At 43.0% G+C, this 20,987-nt stretch overlaps 1 protein-coding gene across 4 annotated transcripts in view; it reads left to right on the plus strand.

The window, feature by feature from the left end:
• JAK1 (Janus kinase 1) overlaps positions 1-20,834 on the plus strand; it is a 62,625-nt gene extending 41,791 nt beyond the window's left edge. For 3 of the 4 annotated variants that reach the window (XM_056355689.1, XM_056355691.1, XM_056355690.1), the window contains exons 6-25: positions 857-1,020; positions 1,576-1,915; positions 3,397-3,573; positions 4,308-4,465; positions 5,188-5,311; positions 6,810-6,999; positions 8,939-9,045; positions 10,304-10,450; positions 11,298-11,385; positions 11,940-12,067; positions 12,575-12,710; positions 13,151-13,302; positions 14,427-14,577; positions 15,307-15,401; positions 15,586-15,778; positions 16,395-16,519; positions 17,272-17,444; positions 17,896-18,013; positions 18,372-18,482; positions 19,147-20,834. In XM_056355689.1, coding sequence (XP_056211664.1) covers positions 857-1,020; positions 1,576-1,915; positions 3,397-3,573; positions 4,308-4,465; positions 5,188-5,311; positions 6,810-6,999; positions 8,939-9,045; positions 10,304-10,450; positions 11,298-11,385; positions 11,940-12,067; positions 12,575-12,710; positions 13,151-13,302; positions 14,427-14,577; positions 15,307-15,401; positions 15,586-15,778; positions 16,395-16,519; positions 17,272-17,444; positions 17,896-18,013; positions 18,372-18,482; positions 19,147-19,248 — 2,979 coding nt within the window. In that variant the 3' untranslated portion in view covers positions 19,249-20,834. The remainder of the gene's footprint in view (positions 1-856; positions 1,021-1,575; positions 1,916-3,396; positions 3,574-4,307; positions 4,466-5,187; positions 5,312-6,809; positions 7,000-8,938; positions 9,046-10,303; positions 10,451-11,297; positions 11,386-11,939; positions 12,068-12,574; positions 12,711-13,150; positions 13,303-14,426; positions 14,578-15,306; positions 15,402-15,585; positions 15,779-16,394; positions 16,520-17,271; positions 17,445-17,895; positions 18,014-18,371; positions 18,483-19,146) is intronic. The other variant, XM_056355692.1, reaches the window with a different exon arrangement.
• Positions 20,835-20,987: the final 153 nt, after the last annotated feature.

The following is a 20,987-nucleotide window of genomic DNA, read 5'->3' on the forward strand; positions in this document are numbered from 1 at the left end:
AAAAGAATGAAAACATATTTCAACTTGTGGGATGAGTAGGGACCCTAATGGGTATTGTCAGACAATATTGTGTTAAGTAGAATTTTACTTCTGGGTAATAACATTTTAAAAAAAGGCCAGACAGACAATGCTAATGGTAGTATAAGGCAACAGAAATGTCTTTGCTCTTTGGTAACCAAATATTTTTTGGACTGTCCCAGAGCAAGGCGGCTGCCACAGAGTTTGCAATCTTGGCTTTGAGATGTGGCTTAGAGACTGAGTGCATGAGGTTCATAGAGACACCAGGCGATGAAGGACAAAGATAAAGCAGAGGCACGGAGTATTTGTTGCGTACTAGAAAAAAAAATTATGATGTGCTAGAAGGGGACAAGGGTGGTGCTTTCTTTAGTTAATTACAAAAAAAATTGAATTTTTGATGGGCTAGTATATAAAAGAAGGGGACAGGGGGTTTTGAAAGAGTCTGAGCAGCGCAGGTGTTCTGCCTGTGTGTCTATACACGTTCTTTGTGAAAGCCACCATGCTGTGGACTGCATGTGGGGTGGATATGCTGTGATGATCCACATGGTGATTCCAGCTGTTCCACAAACTGTCACTTCAAAACCAAAGTGCTGGTGTTTCTTCTCAAATAGGCAGGGTTTTGGGGTGAGTAGCACTTGCCTGTGTTGCTGTTTCACTGGCCTATGGGAAGACTGCATCAATTGCACAGCTCTTCCCTTCTACCCCATCCTGTCCTGGCTTACAGTTTTGGGTGACTCTTGCTCAAAGAGAGCTGTGATGTTGTGACATATTGCTTGCTTGTAGATGATCAAAGACAGGTACCAAATCTGGTAGCTTTCTTTTTTTGCTTCCTATGAAGGGTCAGTATGACCTAGTGAAAGGCCTGGCACCAATCCGTGATCCTAAAAATGATCAAGAGGTTCATGAAATTGAAAATGAATGTCTGGGGATGGCTGTCCTTGCAATCTCTCACTATGCCATCAAGAAAAAACTGAAGCTTCCTGAGCTTCCCAAAGATATCAGGTGAGCTGGGATAACTTCTTTGTCACTGTTGGGTCTGCTGTGCTTCTCTTCCAGAAAGGATTTTAAGCATTTTGCCTTCCAGGGTCTGACTGCACAGGAGTTACAAGCTCCGACACTACTGTTGCTAAGTGGGTCTTCCTAATCTTGTCAATAGGGATATGTCTTAGAAAACTGCATTTTTTTTTTCTCATCTGGAGTGTGTTTGAAATCTGTGCAGCTAGTGCATGCAGCATACTGATGTGTTGGCTTGCTGGGAATTCTGGGTTCTGGGTTAGCAGGTTCAGAAACGGCAGTGTTGTTAAGTGGCAACCTCATGAGAATACTGTTAGAATAAATTGTGTTATGGATTTGAGTGGGCTATATCCATCTGACTAAAAAGCTTTCAGTTAAGGTTATTATTTGAATTCCTATTGGCTATTAATGCTGTAACCCCCTGTTACAGTACCAACTGCACCTTGTTCTCTGTAACTCCTAAAATAAGGCAGTTGCACATTTTAGAGAGTTAAAAGTTTAGGAGACGACAGTATTAACCAATAGCATTGTTTTTCCTTCTAGCTACAAGCATTATATTCCTGAAACTTTGAACAAGACTATCAGACAGAGGAATTTTTTAACCAGGATTCGGATAAATAATGTTTTCAAGCATTTCCTTAAAGAGTTTAACAACAAAACCATTTGTGACAGCGTATCTCCACGTGATCTGAAAGTTAAATACTTATCAACAATGGAGACCTTGACTAAACATTATGGAGCAGAAATTTTTGAGACTTCATCTTTGCAGATTTCATCTGAGAATGAAATAAATAGATGTAATTGTGGAGACAATGAGATCCTCCCACGATACGAAGTCATCGTAACAGGAAACAATGGGATTCAGTGGAGGCTTAAGCCAAATGTAAGTATCCCTTGATAAGTGGGAATTAGAGGATTGTTTTGGGGGGCATAACTGTTTAAAAATGATCTTCAGACACTGCAGATCAGCTTTTTATTGAGAGGACTTCTTTCATAGGATTGTAGGATTATGCAGTTTGGAAGGGACTTCAGTAGGTGTGCAGTTCAAGCCCCTCTTCAGGGTTAGCTTGAGATCAGACCAGGTTGCTCGGGGCTTTATCCATTCTGGTCTTGAAAACTTCCAAGGATGGACACTGCACAACCTCTGTGGTTTAACAGGAAAATTAAAGACTGTACTGTGTCTGCAGACCAGACACAAGTCTTGAAAGAGAAATGTCTGTGGAGACCCTTAGGGTTTGGTGCCCTCTCTTGATATCAAAGTCTGTTAATGCTTTTTCTGTATATGGCACCCCAGGTGCTCTGTTTGCTCATCCCTGTAGACTTGTCATGAATAAATTAAAATATAGTGACATTAAAGCTAATCAGTGATACTTTAGTTGTTCCTTGTTTCAGTGCTGCTAATAGAACTCACTTTGCATAATCTCTTCTGTACTTTGTGTACATAAACATTAAATATGCTCTAGGTTTGAAGGGGTTATGCCATATTCTACAGTTTTTCTCCACATAACAATACTTAAACAAACAGATCTCCTTTTGCTTGCCTCAGTTCCTGATAGTGATAAGAACCTACTGATAACTGTCTTCTGTAACATGGAAAGTAGTGTGCTTCGTTCTATTTAGATGTAACCTAACGATCTATCTCAACCTAACTGTCTATCTCTGATGGAGATTTTCTGATTTAAATGATAACATTAACGGGGAGGAGGGAAGGAGGAACTGATATTTGAGCAGAAAAGCTTGCAAGAAGTGCAGCCTGTTTCTTCTAAGGCTCCTGTTTCTGCTGCTTTATAGATTGTATTTATTTAAATGCCTAAACGAAAGACTTTCATCTCAACGTGAGCTTTCCTGTGACTAGCAGGAAGCTTTGATCAGCCTGAACATTTATCCTTTTTAAATAAGTAGTTGCTAATAATTTTCAATAATTTTTGACCTGTAAGATGATCAGCTTCATTGTGGGCTGCCTGCTGAATTTCATCTGCTGCTGGCAGTTCAGGCATGCAGTGTGAGAAGAATGTGGCTCTTGCATTTGGGCTGAGCTCTGAAAGGGTATTTCAAGTATATGATTTAGAAATTTTAGTAGAACTTTCAGCTCTGTACTGCTACTAAAATTATTCCTAGCATACCAAGAGAGAGGTAAGTCAGCTACCTTATGGCTTCTTGCCTTCATCCTCATGAAAACTGTATCGTGGACAATTCTTGATAGAAGTATATCCTTGCAACACAGATACATGGAACATGTAAATGAATTCATAATGCGGTGCGAAAAGCATTCAAGAATTAAATACGTGTGGAAGATTAATTTGTTGTGAATTTTCATTAAGATACGTTTTTATTACTGTACTTTTATCCAAAATATATTTCCAGTCTGTACAGATGGAGAAAGAGAAGAAGAAAAAATCTGATGGCAAGACCAAAAAGGAGGAAGAAAAACACAAAATTCAAGACTCATGGAACAATTTTTCCTATTTTCCTGAAATCACCCACATTGTCATCAAGGAAGAGTCTACAGTTAGCATTAACAAGCAGGATAACAAAAGGATGGTAAGAACTAAACCTGGATAGTTTTTCCTCTCATGGGAAGCTGTAATGACACAGTGTTGTTGGGCAACAGGTGACAACCTCCTTGAGGCATGTTTTTTGATGAGACTCTTCAATAACAGTTCAATATGCTGTCCTCAGCACTGTACAGATGCAAAAGTCCTGGTTAGAAGAGCAGAAAGTTAGTGAGCTCAGCTGATTCCCTATGCTTGTTCCTGCATGTGGCCTTCCTCTGCACAGCTTGGATAGCCAAAAGCAGTGTCAAGAAAGAGGAGCTCAACACAGATGGCAGAGAGGAGCTGGGAGGGAAGGAGAGAAGGGTCCGTTTATAGATACCCAATTTTAAGTGTCCTAAGTGATTTTTCTTCCTGTGGGCTGCCAGCTGTTAGCATTTGAAAAGGAGCTGCCAGAGTGACATTGGCTTCAAGTCCAATGTGTCTGCCCCAGTCCTGAACTCGTCGTGTTTCACAAAGGCTGGCACAAGAGCTGGCCTTTCAGACCTCACGGAAGATGACAGCAGAACATGTCATGCTGGAGAGTGAAAGTTTCTGGCCAGTAATGAGCGGAGAGGATAGCAAATGGTCAGTGTTGACTCCTTAAGTATGTATGGTTTTCTGTCATAGGTTTCTGGGCAATTTTTTAGCCACTTTATGCAAAAATTGCTGGATATTGAGACACTCCTGAAATGTTTTAACAGAACTGTAAGAATTCTTCACTAAAATATCTTTTTGTTGTAGGAATTAAAACTGTCTTCACATGATGAGGCCCTGTCGTTTGCATCGTTGATAGATGGATACTTCAGACTTACAGCAGATGCCCACCATTACCTCTGCACAGATGTGGCTCCCCCACTGATTGAGCACAACATAAAAAATGGATGCCATGGACCTATTTGGTTAGTAAAATGTTTGATTTATTTCTCCACTTGAATAATTGTGAATAATTGCTGCATTGTGAATCCATTGAGGAAATCTGACATTTGGAAGGCCGTCAGTTACCAAAAGGTTATAAAACAACTCTAACTTTTCTAAGGATTATATGGGAAGAATATCCCTGTTTCTCTCCATGTCAACTCCTCTACAAGACCAATGTTTCCTCACTCTAGGAGTATTTTGAGGCTCACTTCACTAATAGCTGTAGAGATCACTGTCAGTTGAACAGATGGGAATGTATTAGGTAAACAGAGTTGGACTGTGTCTGCTTTGACCCTGGGAATCCTTGGATGGACAAACAAAAAGCCATTCCTTTTTTTTTTTTTTTTTAATAGCTAAAGCAATTATTTTCTCTTCTGCTCACTTTTTTGACTTTTTCTTTGAAGTTTGAAGATGCAACATATAGAAAACCGAGAGCCTGTGTGTGCACTGTGCTGGATGTGGAATTTCCCCATTAAACGTGCTAAGAGCTTAATAAATCTTCCCTTGCTCAGTGCAGCTAAATGCAAGCGTGCGTAATGCACACAATTGAATCATGTTTTAATAATAATATAAATATTTCTAAGTTGCGGTTATACATTTTTGTTCCAAATATAGGATTGCTCTCCTGTGTATTTACTAATAATGGATTTTGGATGCAACTCCTTGTTTGTTATTTTCCTCATTTGTACGTTGACTCTTTCAGCACGGAATATGCCATCAACAAACTGCGACAGGAAGGGAACGAAGCAGGAATGTATGTGTTGAGATGGAGCTGCACGAACTTTAACCACATTCTTATGACAGTGACTTGTGTTGAAGGCTCAGAGGTACGTCACGTGTGGTATTCCCAGCAGTAATCTGATAATAAGCTAAAGACTGGCAGCTCCCTGTAATCCATGTTGATATATTTATGTTCTTTAGGGCAGTCACCCTTATCTTTGTTTGGTAGCTGATGCAGCAGAGGGTAGATAATTCTACTCATAGCTTTGTTTTCCCCAGACCCTTGTGCTGTCTCCACAAATATGATTCATTACACCCAGAAATTTTCCATTCATGGTGATAAAACTGTGTGTGAACATGATTGAAATAAGGCATTTTAAACTCATATGGTGTGAGAATGACATACAGCATTTGTCACTGCAGCTTACATAATGTTTTTTGAACGTGGATTTAATTATATGAATGTATTTCTACTGACACACTGTAAAAGAGTAGTGCATGAGAACAGTTGCCTTTACGTGTAGAGCACCACAGAAGGAGATATGTACACAGTTAGCTGGTGGAACATACTTCTTGAAAGATGAGTGATAAGCAAAAGCTCATGAGGTAGGATAGGTGAGGGAACCAGATGGTAATGGTTAGAAGTAGAAAAGAAGAACGCGTGAACTGCACAGAAGTTTGAATTTTACTGACCTCAGCTGGAAGTCTGCAGCTGACTTGCTGGTTTTGGGAAAACATTTAAAGTGTACGCACAAGAAGAAGAATAGCATAAACTCATATAGACTGCTTTTCTTGCCTTAGGAAAAAAACCATTACTAGAATCAATGAGGTCACAAAGCCGTATTTGATATGGGGTTCATCTTCTGTAGACATTTTATAGAAACGCTAGATGATAAACACTGTCTTCTCACAGGATAAGTGAGGCACTGAAACAAGAAATTAGTTATGTCTTGGAAGACATTCAACCTCACTGCAAGGCTTAGAGAGGAAAGGGAACGGTGGCACGAAGCTGCAGTGTGGTAGAGCTGAGGAAGCAGGTGTAGAGGGTAGACCTTGGAAGGGCATAGGCTTGAGGCAGGTAAGTACAAAAGTTCAGTCATTCTTCCCCAATACCTTTGAAGGAAACTGGAGGGTCTGAACAACCGCCTGAAATTTTGTTTCACTTGTTGAACAATCTGGGTTGTGAAAGGGAGTTTTGCTATTTTTAAAGTTGAGATTTTGAAACTGTGGTCCAGATTCTGCAATTCTTAACCAAGTGAAGAGAAAATTCCTTCTGAAGAGCCAGGGCTTCCACATACTCTGAGGCTCTGCAAAACACAGGAGCGAAAATTTGGACTTGTTAGATGATTGCATTTTTGTGTTGCTGCTCTTCCACTCTGTTATTATGAGCCTTCCTGGGACTGAAGATTATAGGGATTTTAGGGCCTTTTTCTACTTTGTTGGAGTTTGATTAGAGGTCCCTGGCTTAGGAGCAATGGTTAGCCAGTCCTACATGTAATTTCAAAGGCTTTTGGGGAGCTTTTATGGCTTTACAAACCTTCTTTGACTTTAATGATTATATTTTGCTTTCTTTTTTTTCCTCTCTCCCCCCGCCCCCCCTAATAGCAGATGATAAATAATTCAGTCCAGTACAAGAACTTCCAGATTGAAGTGAAGAAAGATGGGTACTCCCTACATGGCTCAAACAAGTCCTTCTCATCCTTAAAAGAGCTGATGGATAACCTGAAAGGACAAATACTTCGGACAGACAACATAAGCTTTACCCTGAAGAGGTGCTGCCAGCCAAAACCGAGAGGTAGACTGTCTTTAAAGAAAGGCAACGAACTTTGTTGTCAAAAGGAAACAAACTTCAGAAATAGGGGGCATACTCAGTGTCTTTTGTTCTGTATTCTTGTGTGAAGCTCTTTTTTTCTCTTAAAAAATGCTATTTAAAGTTTCTACCTTCTCTGTGGAGGAGGACTCTGGTCAAAAAGCAAAAGCAAGCACTGTGAAGAAGGTGTTAGGGACTTCCTTTCCATGTTACAAGCCCAGCACAGGATGCTCAGGGGCTGGTGCATCTCAGGAGCCTTGTTTGTGTGAACTTTTTAAATGACAGTGAGAGAAGTTCTGTTTTCCCTTTCTGCACCTGAGCAGCTGGCCCTGCAGTATTGACTCTAGATTTGTTCAAAAAGCAAATGTCACAGCTGCGGTGAAGAAGGGACCATATAAGGTTCTTCCTTTGCTCCACCAAGTCACGTATGCCAGGCAGTGCCGCTGTGCATCGCATTTAATTCCTCTAGCAAAGGAGGGCTGCAGTCTGCAATGGTTGCGTGGTGACCTTTGGTTTGAAGTTTGTTTGCTCTCATGATGAGCTGTTGTTCATTCTATTAATCTTCATGAAGCAGCAGGGAAAGCTTGGTCTGCAACTCTTAGCAAGCCTTGCAGTCAGTAAATCCATCTGTGAGGTCATATTTTGAGAGGGCTGGGGCGATCATGTAGTTGTTGAACTATTAATGCTAACACTTACTAAAACTGTTTGCTAAAACTACAAGTGTCTTGCAGCTGAATTTTGTACAACAGAGGAAACAGTGCCGTGATTGTGTTCATCAGATAATGGTTTCCTGTTAGAATGAGGGGATTAACTGAGCTACATTAATTACCTGCTTGTTCTGACAGTTGTGGAGGAGCGGGCTCTAGACAAACACTGAGCTTATCAGCACTTTGAAGAAGATTAGTAATTGTCTGGAGTGTGGAGAGATTATACAGTTTGACAATTTGGTTACATTTTGACAGCTGTATTTGGAATAACATAGAACGGGTCAGGGAGTTGACTGCCCACTTCAGCTTTTCCTTGGCATTAGTTACAGTGGGAATCCAGTGCATTATCTGTGCTGGTCCCTGTTCTCTTCCATTGTGGATTTTTTTTTCCTGCTTTTTGAATCTGGCTGTTTACTTGGTTATTCACAAAGAAGTTTAGGGGATGCAGAAATAAAGCAGTTTTTCCAGGGTATGGTTCATTACTGATTGTTTTCAGAGTACTAGATCACAGTTGAGCCCTGACGTAACAGTAAGGCCAGATGCACACAGACATCTATCTAAACCCATTGTATTGTAATAAATAATGCCTGCTGTCAAAACACAGGAAGACAAAATTCATGTGCAAGAATTCTAGATCCAACTATGCGTCTCCCTGACCAGAAGCAGTGGGGAGGAAGCACTGGCCTTTTGAGTCTTTTCCTTCTGTTTATTTCCCATCCAATTTAATTCCAGTGTTCTAGAAACAGCCTGTTGGTGTTTCCCAGAGTGCAAAAAATTCTCAAGGGGGTAAAGAGAGAGGAAGTAAGACTCCAGGTACCCCTTTTTTCCCCTCTGCACACTGGAAAGGACTCGTACCTGTTGGCAGGAGGGAGTATGTGCTCTTTTATTTAAATGTACAGCAGTGGTATTGCCTCTTTCAGTCCCAAGTATTTCTCTGTGCAGTAAACCCTGTTCGGTTTCCTAATATCAGCCCCAAGAAGGCTAATACCAATGCTGTATATATAGTATAAAATATGTAGCTCTGCGTTAGTGAATTCTCTGATGAATGACAGAAGTTATTTGAGCAGAAGTTAAGTCAGTTTTTTCTTTTCTCCCTCCTCCTCATTCACCTGGGGGTTTACCTTGCAGTAAGCATATACAGTAATGTTGCTGACTGAGAAGGGCGAATGCTGTTATCTTTGAAGTCTTAAAGAACATTTTCTCTCCCTGCCTTCCAGAAATCTCCAACTTGCTAGTTGCAACCAAGAAGGCACAGGAATGGCAGCCTGTTTATCACCTAGGGCAGCTGAGTTTCCATCGAATCCTCAAGGAAGAAATCATGCAGGTAGGAAGCTGCTGAACTCCGTTTCTGTCTTGTCATCAAAGTAGTACGGCAGCCCAGTCGAGTAATGCAAAATCACCCCCTTCTGGCTGGTTCTTCCATTTCTCCTCAGCAGAACTGAATCTGCATCTCAGTTTGCTTTAAAGACTTTTATTGCAGTATATAAATGTTTATAAGTCCTTGTGTGGAAAAAGAAGATAAGCTTGGAAGCAATGCCTTTCACTAGAAATTAAATTGATATTTGAGCAATTTTCTAATGTCTGTGGGAATAACTGCTTCTAAGGTAATTCTTAAAAAATCGTGGAAGTCTTAAGAGCTGTTTTTCCTACCTGGTTTGTTGCTAAATCTGGCTGTATCTTTTAAAGCCTGGTGTATCAGAGAAACAGGCAACTTGAGGTTTAAGGATGATATCCTACAATTAAAAAAAAAAAAAAAAAAAGTGAAGGATTCAAAACTCTGAAGAGTGTTAGCACTCAAAATTTTGTGTTCCAAACTGATTTAGCACCCAAATTTTCTGACAGTTGTTTGCAGTTAGTGATGCAGGTGACCTGGATAAACTTAAAAAAACCACGCAGTGGCTTGAATGCACAAATCACATTTAATGTTTCTAAAAGACCCAAGCTTTTAAATAATGCAGTTAGCTTCTTCAGTTAAATAAAAAGTTTGGTGGTTTTTTTGTTGTTTTTGTTTTTTGTTTTTTTAAAATGACATCATTGACTGGGGAGGACAGATAGAGATTATGTTAATTGTTTTTTGATTGGTATATTTACAGTCAGCGTGCAGGCTTCCTGCAAAAATATCCCAAGGTGGAATCCCCTGTTATTTAGGAGGAAATTGCTTTCCCAAACAAAGTGTTCCGTTGAAATATTACTTCCTCTGGCTCTTGGAAGCACATTAAAGATTGCCTTAGTAGCAGCTTATTGTAAATAAGAGGCTAGTTATTATTTATTCATTTGGTATTTAGACTAATAATGTTAAATCGCACTGAACCTCTTTGATGTTAATGGAGGTGTAATAGCCTTTTAATATCAAATGGGTTTACAGTGGTGAATATGCTCAGAGACCACTAAAGCAAAGAGTAATGTGCTGTCATTGGCTTCTTGCTGTAATAATTTCAAGTCTGTAGCTAGATCGAGTAGAGGGCTAATTCCACTCTTTACTGGGAGAGGCAGAATATAGTGCAGATTCAAGTATTTGTGTAAATCTACACTTGTTTGCTTTGTGTCCTGGTCTGAAAAATACGTGGTGTGTTATGTCTTAGGGCGAACATCTTGGAAGAGGGACGAGAACACAGATTTACTCAGGGATTCTCAACTACAAAGATGATGAGAATGAAGGATATCAAAATGAAAAAGAGATTAAAGTCCTCCTCAAAGTCTTGGACCCCAGCCACAGAGACATTTCTTTGGCAAGTTTTTTCCTTTTTGTCTATTGTACTACAACTGCCGGGCCTCACCATATCGTACGTGGCTAACTACGAAAAGCCTTTAAAAAAGAAAAGGAGTTGTGTATATGGAAATGGGATATGTATATGGAAATGTACATGAAATGGGAAAATGCTGAAGGTACATCTCACCATCTTAGGCAGTCAAAGCCATCATTGACCAGTATTTTTGAGACACTCAGGAAGCTGATCCCATTAGACGGGCAGCAGCGCTGGGTCTGGCTGCAGCGTGCCAGCACTCTCTTCCAGCCTGCACATGTGCAGACCATAAGTGCAAGGAAGATGGACTGAGACCCTGCTGTGGTATAAAACGCACCGTCATACCCAGAGTCTTGCAGCTGTGTCAGCTGAGAGCTGGGGAGTTCAGTGAGGGTACTGCTGCCTTCCAGAGTTTACCTGTGCCTTGTGCGTTGGGCTGTGAGTCTGTCACCAGTTCTATCATCAACATGGCCACAGGCAAGTTACTCGATCTGCATTTTGCTTAATCAGCTAGCACTAGGCTGAGCACATAGCTTAATCAAAGACAGCACAGGGGATGCTAAGACCTAGTGTATGCGTGTCTGCAAGAGCACAGGGAGGAGCATTGGTCGCTTGCGTGACCTAGCAAACACCAGCACACCTCTGAGGGCATCCATTGCCCGTTAGTACAGTGGGATGGCACACCTCTAGCACTGTTGACCCTTTACGTTACTAGAAAACAGTGATCTTTTGCAAATGTTTCTGTTACTTGATGCTCTGTATTTGTTAAACACTTCGATGACTGACACAATGACCAGCCGCTTAATGGCTCACCTCTTCCACTTCCTAACAGGCATTCTTTGAAACAGCAAGCATGATGAGGCAGGTGTCTCACAAGCACATCGTCCTCCTCCATGGAGTCTGCGTCCGTGACGTTGAAAGTGAGTTCAGTGAACTGGAAGCCACTAGGCAGCACGCTTCAGCAGCAGCCTTGATAGGGACAGGGCAGCCATTCAGTTCAGTGCTAGCACGGGGGGCGACGAGGGCTGGCAGCTGCTGCCTCTTGATTTTTCAGTGCAGACAGAAGTGGAACTGGAACTGCAAGGCAGCTGCAAAGTCCTTTCTACTAAGAAGTTTCATGTTCCAGTGCTGTCTTTGAATAAGTGCCTTACAGGATGGCTCCTTGAGGTCGGGATGCCAGAGCAGTAGTGGTAGTGCCAGCACAAACCAGCCTTCTGGCAGAAGTTATTTCCCTGGGAAGGCTTGGCCCTGTGGTCTTTGTTCCAGGTTTACTGCTCATTCACTGCGTAAAGCCACTCTTCTTAGCCTTTTGATTTGGCCATTGGGCACTGAAATAAACTTTGCAGAAGGTGAAATAAAGACATACTATAGCCATCTCGCCTGGCGGCTGCGGGGGAAAATGGTGGCAGGCCTGTTAGGTTACTCAGACACTGGCTATTGCAATACTGACTTTTTTATGCACCTGACTTTGTAGATATCATGGTTGAAGAGTTTGTTGAATTTGGGCCTCTGGACCTGTTTATGCATCGGAAGAGTGAAGTTCTGACAACTCCTTGGAAATTCAAAGTTGCCAAGCAACTTGCAAGTGCGCTGAGCTACTTGGTAAGAAGGCATCTTGACAAAAGCTTTGCCTGCAGCTGCTGCAGCCTAACGCTACAGCGGTTTCGTGTGCCTTAGTAAGTAACAACTTTCCTTTCTCAGGAGGGACTGTACAGTGTACGGGGTATTCTTTTTGTATTCATGATGTTGCTTTAAATAAGGAGAAGGACTCTCAGAGAAGGTGACGAGCTCCTTTTTTATCAGCAGGCCAAACAGGCTGTGTGCTTGCGTTTGCCACCAGTTTCTGTACGTACCTGCAGTTATGCTCCTTGTGAAAAAGGAATATAACGTTGGTCTTTTTTCCAAAGTGCCTCAGTTCTGCGAATACAAATGCTCAAGTACGAACTCCTCCTTTCCCTGCTTTTCTCAAGGATCATTTCTTCCAAGCTGTATTTTTGGATTTCAGTGTGGAGTATTTTACAGTGATCCCCCTTGTTATAGGTATGGTAGAGCACTTGCAGAGCATCGCTAGCTCGCTGCACTCACTATTCTTTTCCTCCCTTACTGTAGGAGGATAAGGATTTGGTACACGGCAATGTGTGTACTAAAAACATCCTACTGGCAAGAGAGGGAATTGACACCGAGTACGGGCCTTTCATAAAGCTGAGCGACCCAGGAATACCAATAACTGTGCTGTCCAGACAAGGTAGGGTACAGGAATCGGATTTCTCTCTTCAGCGTGGTGGGGAAGGGGAGAGGCACAAATATAATTCATACCAGCTAGAACCGGCTCTAGAATAGAAGTAATCAGCTTTCATGAATCTGAAAACTACAGGGAAATAAAGGAGCGCTGCTGATGGTGGGTGCTTACTGTATTAATTTCTTTAAAAAGTCACGTTAAGTTTAGTGAGATAATACAGAAGGAATCTGTTTCTGGATGGCTTAAGGCACGAGCCTGTAAAACCCACAGAGGCGTCCTTCTGAGAGCAGGGATTTGAGAATCCAGATCTCCCTGAAACTGGGCAAAGGCTGTAGCTTTGTTTTAGTTAAGCAGCTGTTAGACAAGAATAATTAAGTTAGAAGGCTGGTTTTTTTAGTCCTTCGATACTAACTCCAAAATATATTGCTTCTGTGTTTTTATCTAAGAATGTGTTGAACGAATCCCCTGGATTGCACCTGAATGTGTCGAAGACTCCAAAAATTTAAGCGTTGCAGCAGATAAGTGGAGTTTTGGTACCACACTGTGGGAAATCTGCTATAATGGTGAAATACCACTGAAGGACAAGACATTAGCAGAGGTAAAACTACGTTACATAAACTTTACCTTAACCTCTTGGATACAGCCTCTTTGGCACATGCGTTTCCATATCCAATTCGCTTTCAACCTACAGGAAAAGCAGCCCAGTGGGACTCAACAAGGGGCTGATCCATCTAAATGGTTGCAGCAGGAATTCTTGTCCTTACTACAAACATTGCTAATTATTGCTTCAACCTGACCTTGCTGGGGATTTTCAGAACTTGGCATAGTAACAATTAAGCAGAACTTCTGATGCTCTCACACCTGCCCTTTTCTAACCCCTGTGTCCAGTTATAAACTGAGGGTCTGCTTAAAAGCAGCTAGGTGCTTCTCTTGTTTCTTTTGGACATCGGTTCAGAACTAACACCCTGTGGGACACCATTGTTGCTCACTCTGAAATCTGAAAAAAAAAAAAAAAAAAAAAGGAGTAAATCTTGTTCTGCCTTACTGCTGGCAGTTCTGTTCATCACTGCTGGAGTCCCTCAGCATGTGTTCCACATGTGCTTTTTCTCTCTTGAAGTTTTGCTGTGTTGGGAAGGCGACGGAGCAAGGCAGCTGCTGCTCCTCTGAAGGAAATGACTGAGTACTTGAGTCATTGCCCAAGTTGTTCTAACAGGAGGTAGCTGAAAGGAGTTTTCTGCCCTGACTATGGGGCTGCTTCCTGCATGTGGCAGGCAGCTGGGGTGGTTCTTTCAGAGCTTAAAAAATGCACAACCCACCCTCGTCCCATCTCCCTGAAGCTGGTACCTTCTCGGGGGTCGTGGATAGCAGCCAGTATTGTGTCGGTAACCTGGGCAAGCATTTCCACGCAGCCATTTGTCTCGCTGCGTAAGTAACGTGGCAAACCTGGCAGAAAAGTAACTTGTGAAAGGTGACATCTTCATCACGTTTTAGAGACTTCATGTGTTTTCAGGGGTTGCTCCAAACTACACCAGATTCAGCACAATAGTAGTTATCTACTATTAGGAGATGGTTTAGAGTTGCTGCTGAAAAGGAGGATTTCCTTGACAAAGTTGAGGTTTGCTGCGAGTTAAGGATCTAATGGTCAAATCTGCTGATGTAGAACATGGGGTTATCAAGTGAAAAGCTAAAATTTATGCAGGAGTTTCCATGTGTGCCTTGCAGAAGGAGAGGTTCTACGGGGGCCATTTCGTGTTGGCGACACCATCATGCAAGGAGCTAGCTGACCTGATGAAACAGTGCATGAACTACGACCCCCACCAGAGACCCTTCTTCAGGGCAATCATGAGAGACATCAACAAGCTGGAGGAACAGAGTAAGGCGCAGTTTTGCGTAGCGGCTGGAGAGAGGGGTAAGGTTTATTTGGCTGAGCTGGGCACCTCACAGCAGCATTCTTCCCCAAGTACGGCTGCATTGACGGCAGCGTGTTGTGTTGTGTCCCTGCAGCAACGGAACTAACCCCTTCTATGGGTGAGCGCAAATAGGGTGTGGGTGTTGAATTCATACTGGATGTGTGGCTTAAGGTGTGGTGGTGGTAACTGCCGTTTCACTTGACGATCCATGTTTTATACAACAGCTTAAGTTGGTTTCAAGACAATCTTTGAGCTCCGTGAGATTTCCATAGGACTCTCTTGATCAAAGAGCAGATGGCTCTGGTTCATCTTAAGTTGAAGTTTACTACAGAGCTACTAATAGATGCTTAGTTAAGGGCAAAACTTTACATCCTGTACCTAGTCTTACGTAATCATGGAAGCTGAGTGGGTGGGAAGTATACCAAGAGAAAAGTGACTGGGTCTGGAAGAAGACCCAGGCAGCAGCCCGCAGAGTGAGGGAGGAAGCTTGGCAAGTGGTAAGACGGGCACGTACAAACAGGAGGCGTTCCCTGCCGACAAGCAGGCAGGATTTAAATAAGACCAGTTGTGACAGCAGGGACAGACACACTGCCAGCGGCAGATGGGAAGTGAGCAAGGATGCCTTGGAAGTGTCAGGACCAAGATGGCCTTGCAGGAATCTGTCTGACCTGGGACTTTTCTTCCACTCCTAGATCCCGATATTGTCTCGGAGAAGAAGCCCTTTACAGAGGTCGATCCCACTCTCTTTGAGAAACGCTTCTTGAAAAGAATCCGTGATTTGGGAGAGGTAAGAGGAACGTCGGATACAGAACACAGATGAGTGTTGGTGTGGGTGTGTGTATACACGGCTGTGTGCACTTTGTGTGTCGCAACAGGAAGATGTGAACCGTCACCACCTGACGCAGTGCATCAGCGATGCTGTGGCTGGCGAGTGCTGTGTTAAATAATGCTCTCTCTTCTTTTACAACTAGGGTCACTTTGGCAAGGTTGAACTCTGCAGATACGACCCAGAAGGTGACAATACAGGGGAGCAGGTGGCAGTTAAATCTCTAAAGCCAGAGAGTGGAGGGAATCACATCGCTGATCTGAAGAAGGAAATAGAAATCTTGAGGAATCTTTATCATGAGAACATTGTGAAATATAAGGGAATTTGCACAGAAGATGGTAAATTTTCATGTAGAATATTAAAAGTATACACTCAAAGTATAAGGGTTTTCCTTTAGAAACAAAGCGTAACAGTCTTGGTTCAATCTTAGGGGTTTAGATCTCTTTATTCACCGAAAAAGCAGCAATTTCTCTGTGTAGTCCTCCTGCCTATGTTTGTGCTTGACTAGCCTGGATGTGAGCAGCTGGTCAATATTCTCACCAAATCTGTTAAAAAAACAGCAACCAAAACCACCTCGACAGGCTGATGCTGGAGTGAGCTGACCGCTGCAGCTGGGTCACAGCCCTGTAAACCCGGAGGCCATTATTGGCAGCACGTGTTATTAATAGAAAAGAGCTCAGTTGTCTTCTGCTTTTGCATTTGCAGTAGCAATTGTTCTAAGCCAGTTATTAAAAAACTTGTAAGAACTTTGAGTTCAGTAACTGCCCTGCCTGGAACAGATTCCCCTCCGGATTGGTCCGGCAACTGCTACGGGGAGTTAGCCCGCAGCCTGGCCACGGTCACACGGTGCCGTTACAGACGCCGCCAGTGCTGTGGGCTGGTACAAAAGTTACTCGTGTTAATGATGTGGGAAGGGCCGTGTCTCTGCAAATTGAACACGCACTCTGTTTTTAGGAGGAAGCGGGATTAAACTCATCATGGAATTTCTTCCTTCTGGGAGCCTGAAGGAGTATCTCCCGCGGAACAAGAACAAAATCAATCTCAAGCAGCTTCTCAGATACGCGGTTCAGATCTGTAAGGTGAGCTTGGCACCAGAGCCTTCCTGCAACTCTTCTGTTTGATTAGGTGACTATTTAATTTGGGGTGGGGGTTGGGGGAGAAGAGAGGCTTGTTTGGTGAACAGAACCATTGTCCTGTCAGGGACCTGAATCCCAAAGCAATCTCTCTTGTGCCTCAGGTGCTTACTGGCACAAGGATCAGCAAGGGAGTCATTAGCAGGTTCCCTTGCATGAAAGTTTAGTGTGAGAAGTTGTTCCTGCTGCAGAATTTGAAGAATTAGGAGGGAGGGCAGCCTTTAGAAAGGGCGTGTTGGCAAGAGGGAAGGAGCAACGTGAAGCCTGAAGCAAGGAAGGGATGCGAGTGCAGTCAGGCTGTGTGAAGCAACGTGTTTTCCGCAAGAGACTCTGGTTTTGTGATGACAGTGGACTGGGTGCTTGTAAGGAGCACAGGCACAGGCTGTCAGATTTAGCAGCACGTGAAGGAACTGCTGCTGCGGAGAGAAGGGCCTGAAGACGATGGCTGCTCAGCTGAAAATTAAAAACCACAAAGCCGGAAGAGCAGTCTCAACAGATGAGGAACTCGGAGGCAGCATTTAAGGTGTGGGGGTGTCAGAAAAGGACCCTCGGAAGTGCCAGGAGATGGAGAACCTGCCGTGGGAAACCTGGTACTGAAACATGTACTATTGTGTGAACGAGGGAGCGTGTGACGGGGAGGCTGGAGAAAGACAGTGATTAAGGTATTGGAGAACTAGTGTAACTCTGTTCTCTCCTAGGGAATGGACTATCTGGGCTCCCGCCAGTACGTGCACCGGGACTTGGCAGCAAGAAACGTCCTTGTTGAAAGTGAGAACAGAGTGAAGATTGGAGACTTCGGTCTCACCAAAGCAATCGAGACTGACAAGGAGTACTACACGGTCAAAGACGACCTCGACAGCCCTGTTTTCTGGTAGTAACTTAGAACTTACTTTCTTTAACCAGACTGTGCAGTGGAATAACTTGTCCGCTCCTGCGGACTTAGGCTTTTAGTGTCCTCAAAGTTTTTTCTGTTTTGGTAAGAAGCCTAAATAAAGACACATCAGAGCGAGGAAAAGGCACCTGGTAGACTATACTTATCTACTCTTGTGCTGTTTATTTATTCCTGCACTTAATGATCCCTTTTCCCATGATATTTTTGTTGGTTTTGATTTATTTTTACAGTGACTTGCTGTGTAAGTCGTACCTTACCTACTACTTCTGTGGCATCCCCAGCCCAACAGGCGCGTTAATTTGTGTACAAGGATGCTGACTTTGTGTACAAAGATGCCTCTTTAGTTCGCTTTAAATGCATCGGGGGTGTGCATGTACGAGCAGATTGTGCAGCTCTGAGTAGGGTTTAACGCTGCCCGTTGTGTCCTCAGGTACGCTCCGGAATGCCTGCTCCAGAGTAAATTCTACATCGCCTCGGATGTCTGGTCATTCGGGGTGACACTGTACGAACTGCTTACCTACTGTGATTCCGAGTCCAGTCCTATGGCAGTAAGTGGTTGTGAAAGAAACTGCTGCTACAGCCGCTTCAATCAGATATTTTAATTTTATTTTTTTTTTTAAATGTGTTATTTTTGGAAACAAGAAGTGGAAGGAACCTCTTTATCTCCTGAAAACAACCCCTTGAGGTTGTCTTTCACTAAAGATTCTGTACAGAGTTAAGTTGTGGTGACGCTATGTTGATGTTGCTATCTATTTCCTAACGCGAGTATATGGCGCACGGTGTCCGTACAATAAGCATCTACTGATTGTTTTTATGTTGAGACTCAAATGTCACCTTAATGTCAAATTGAAATGGGCTGGATTGGCACGGGGTAAGAGGATGTGCAGCTGACTCCTCTCTTCGCAGGAGTTCCTGAAAATGATCGGCCCCACGCAGGGACAGATGACGGTAGCACGGCTGGTGCGTGTCCTGCAAGAAGAAAAGCGTTTGCCACGTCCGCCCAACTGCCCGGAGGAGGTAATGGATGCGCCTCTGCTTTTATAGTGGTGACCTCTGATGCTAAATTAGCACCAAAAGCATCTCATGTTCATTAGCCTGGCTAATCCTGGCAGGAAACCAGTCAGGTATGCCATTAAAAAGGCATTTCCAAGTTTTTTGAGCATTATTTTAAAATGTTTTTCGACACTGACATTCCCAAGTTCCTGACATCCCTACAGAGGCATTAAGAACTTTGCTTTAATACCTGTAAATTAAATACCATGTAAAATTCAATTAGAATCCTTCTGATTGTTGAGATGCAGAGTTCCAGGGTGTGCAGTGGGGTCCCAGTGCACAGACCACGAGGCGCAGCCTGGCTCCTGCTGCTGGGGGAGCGGGGACATAGCCCAGCTCTGCCCGAGGCACGAGCGATGGAGGGGGGGGGGGGGGGGGCGGGGCGGGCAGGCTTGGCCTGTTTCCGGGTGGCTCAGGGACAGGGAGGTGAGCGGCACAGCGTGGCGCTGGGGAGCTGCCTCAGAAGGAAAAATCCTCACTAGTAACAGTGCTGGTGAACTCCCACCAGAATCCGAGGCGTGTCTGTCTGTCCCGCATTTCGTAGCAGCGGGAACCCGTTCCGCTGTATTCACTGGAAAAATAGAGTGTTTCACTCCTCCTCTAAAAATTTCTCTTCTGTTGTTGCTAGGTGGACCAGCTGATGAGGAAGTGCTGGATATTCAAGCATGATGAACGGACAACCTTTCACAATCTGATCCAAGGATTTGAAACAATTATGAGTAAAATTTAATTAGTTTTGTTTTTTTTTTTAAATACGGTCAGTACTTTAAATATGTGTCAAAATATAAAGGCCTAAGACCTTTCATTTTATTTTTTTTAACTACTGTAATTTGTACTCTGACTGTGCTAATGTGTTTAAAGGATTCTTTTTCCAACAGTTTTCCTTTTTAATTTTAGTCAACAGTTGGATCAAATTAATTAAAAGGTATGGCAGAAACAATAGCTTCAACTCATTTTGCTGCTGTTATTGCAAGGCAGTTTTCTCTTTATCTGATTCTGGTCTCACCACAGCTGGAACTACCCTGCCGAACACGAACCGAAAGGGTGGTGTCAGAAAGCGCTGCAGGTGCCAGTGCAAAGCTGGGGCACTTAACATGTCTGCTGGGCACGCTTATTCCCTGAAGAACTAAACTAGTGGACATTAGAGGACTGGAGATGGTAATTCAGTTTGGGGAAGTTTTAGAAAAAGGTTTGGCTGACAACTGTCTTTCATGTGCACTTAAACTGCAGTAGCGAAAACCCACCTCTGGCATAAAAATCCAGAGAAGACAAAATAACGAGCTCATCTCAAAGTGCTCTGCAGTTCTGAGCTCTTAGGTATGTTTCTAAAGAAACTGCGTAACTGTTGTGTTCAAAAACTGAACCAAACGAGAAGCATGATCAGTGTGTATAGTTATGCCCTGAATTGAGAACCCCACTTTTGGATAAATATATTTGCTTTTCCTAACTCAGCCCCCTGCCCCTTTCTACCTGCTGAGGCTTCTGCCCTCTGTGTCGCTGTTAACTGTGCGAACGCAACGCTTCTTGGCTTGTACTGCAGCCGAACTGGTGTGGTGAAATGTGCGTAGGAGATCAATTACACACTTCGGGGATAGAAAAGAAAATGAATTCATGTACAGAACCCGGGGGAGCACTCCCCTAACAAAGAAGAATTCTCTAAAAGAGAGGACTGAGCAACCAGGGCAGCATTACTAGGTGAGCAGATACCTCCAACACACCAAACAGTCTTTTTGTTACCTGCGGTGCCATCCAAGGGGTGCGTGATGCACTTTTTTATTATTATTATTTTTCTATGATCATTACACCAAGGATTTATTTGGCCAGCAGGTTGAATAATTTTAGTAAAGCTGTTTATTTGGCCTGACGAATCTTTAACACAGCCCTGGCCTTCATTTCATTTGACATACAGGCTCGAACCATACACTTGTGCAGTACTGAGTTAACCAAAGGTCAACAGCGGGACCAGCTGGGACCATGCACGGGCTGTAAGGCGGCCCAGTGAGGTGCAAACCTGCCAGGCTTCCATAAACAGCAGCTTAACTGGAACCTTCTGCTGACCCCTGTCCTAGGACTTTCCCACCACACCTGGATTTTGAAAATGCTTTGAGGAGATACTCAGTTCTTACAACAGAAAGATGTCTTGAGATATATGTATCTATATATATATATAAAATTGTAATTATGAGCTGCAACAAGGTCAGATTTATTTTTACAGTATTACTTGTTTTTTCTGTATGTCACTTATGAACCTGATTTAAATCTGTAAGCACTTTGTTACTCTTTATACAAACAAATCTAATAAATTTTTTTTCTCCACGTGCACCTCTTTTTTTAAATCATAAATTAAACAGAGGATGATTTTAAAATAACTTCCATAGGAATGGTGATCTGAACATGCTGGCTTCAAAACAACCCTGCCCTTCATTAAACGATCACTTTAAAGGTAAGCCAGAGATGGTTTCCTCCCGC

The sequence above is a fragment of the Falco biarmicus genome, chromosome 11 (genome assembly GCF_023638135.1).
Source record: "Falco biarmicus isolate bFalBia1 chromosome 11, bFalBia1.pri, whole genome shotgun sequence".
Lineage (NCBI taxonomy): Eukaryota > Metazoa > Chordata > Aves > Falconiformes > Falconidae > Falco > Falco biarmicus.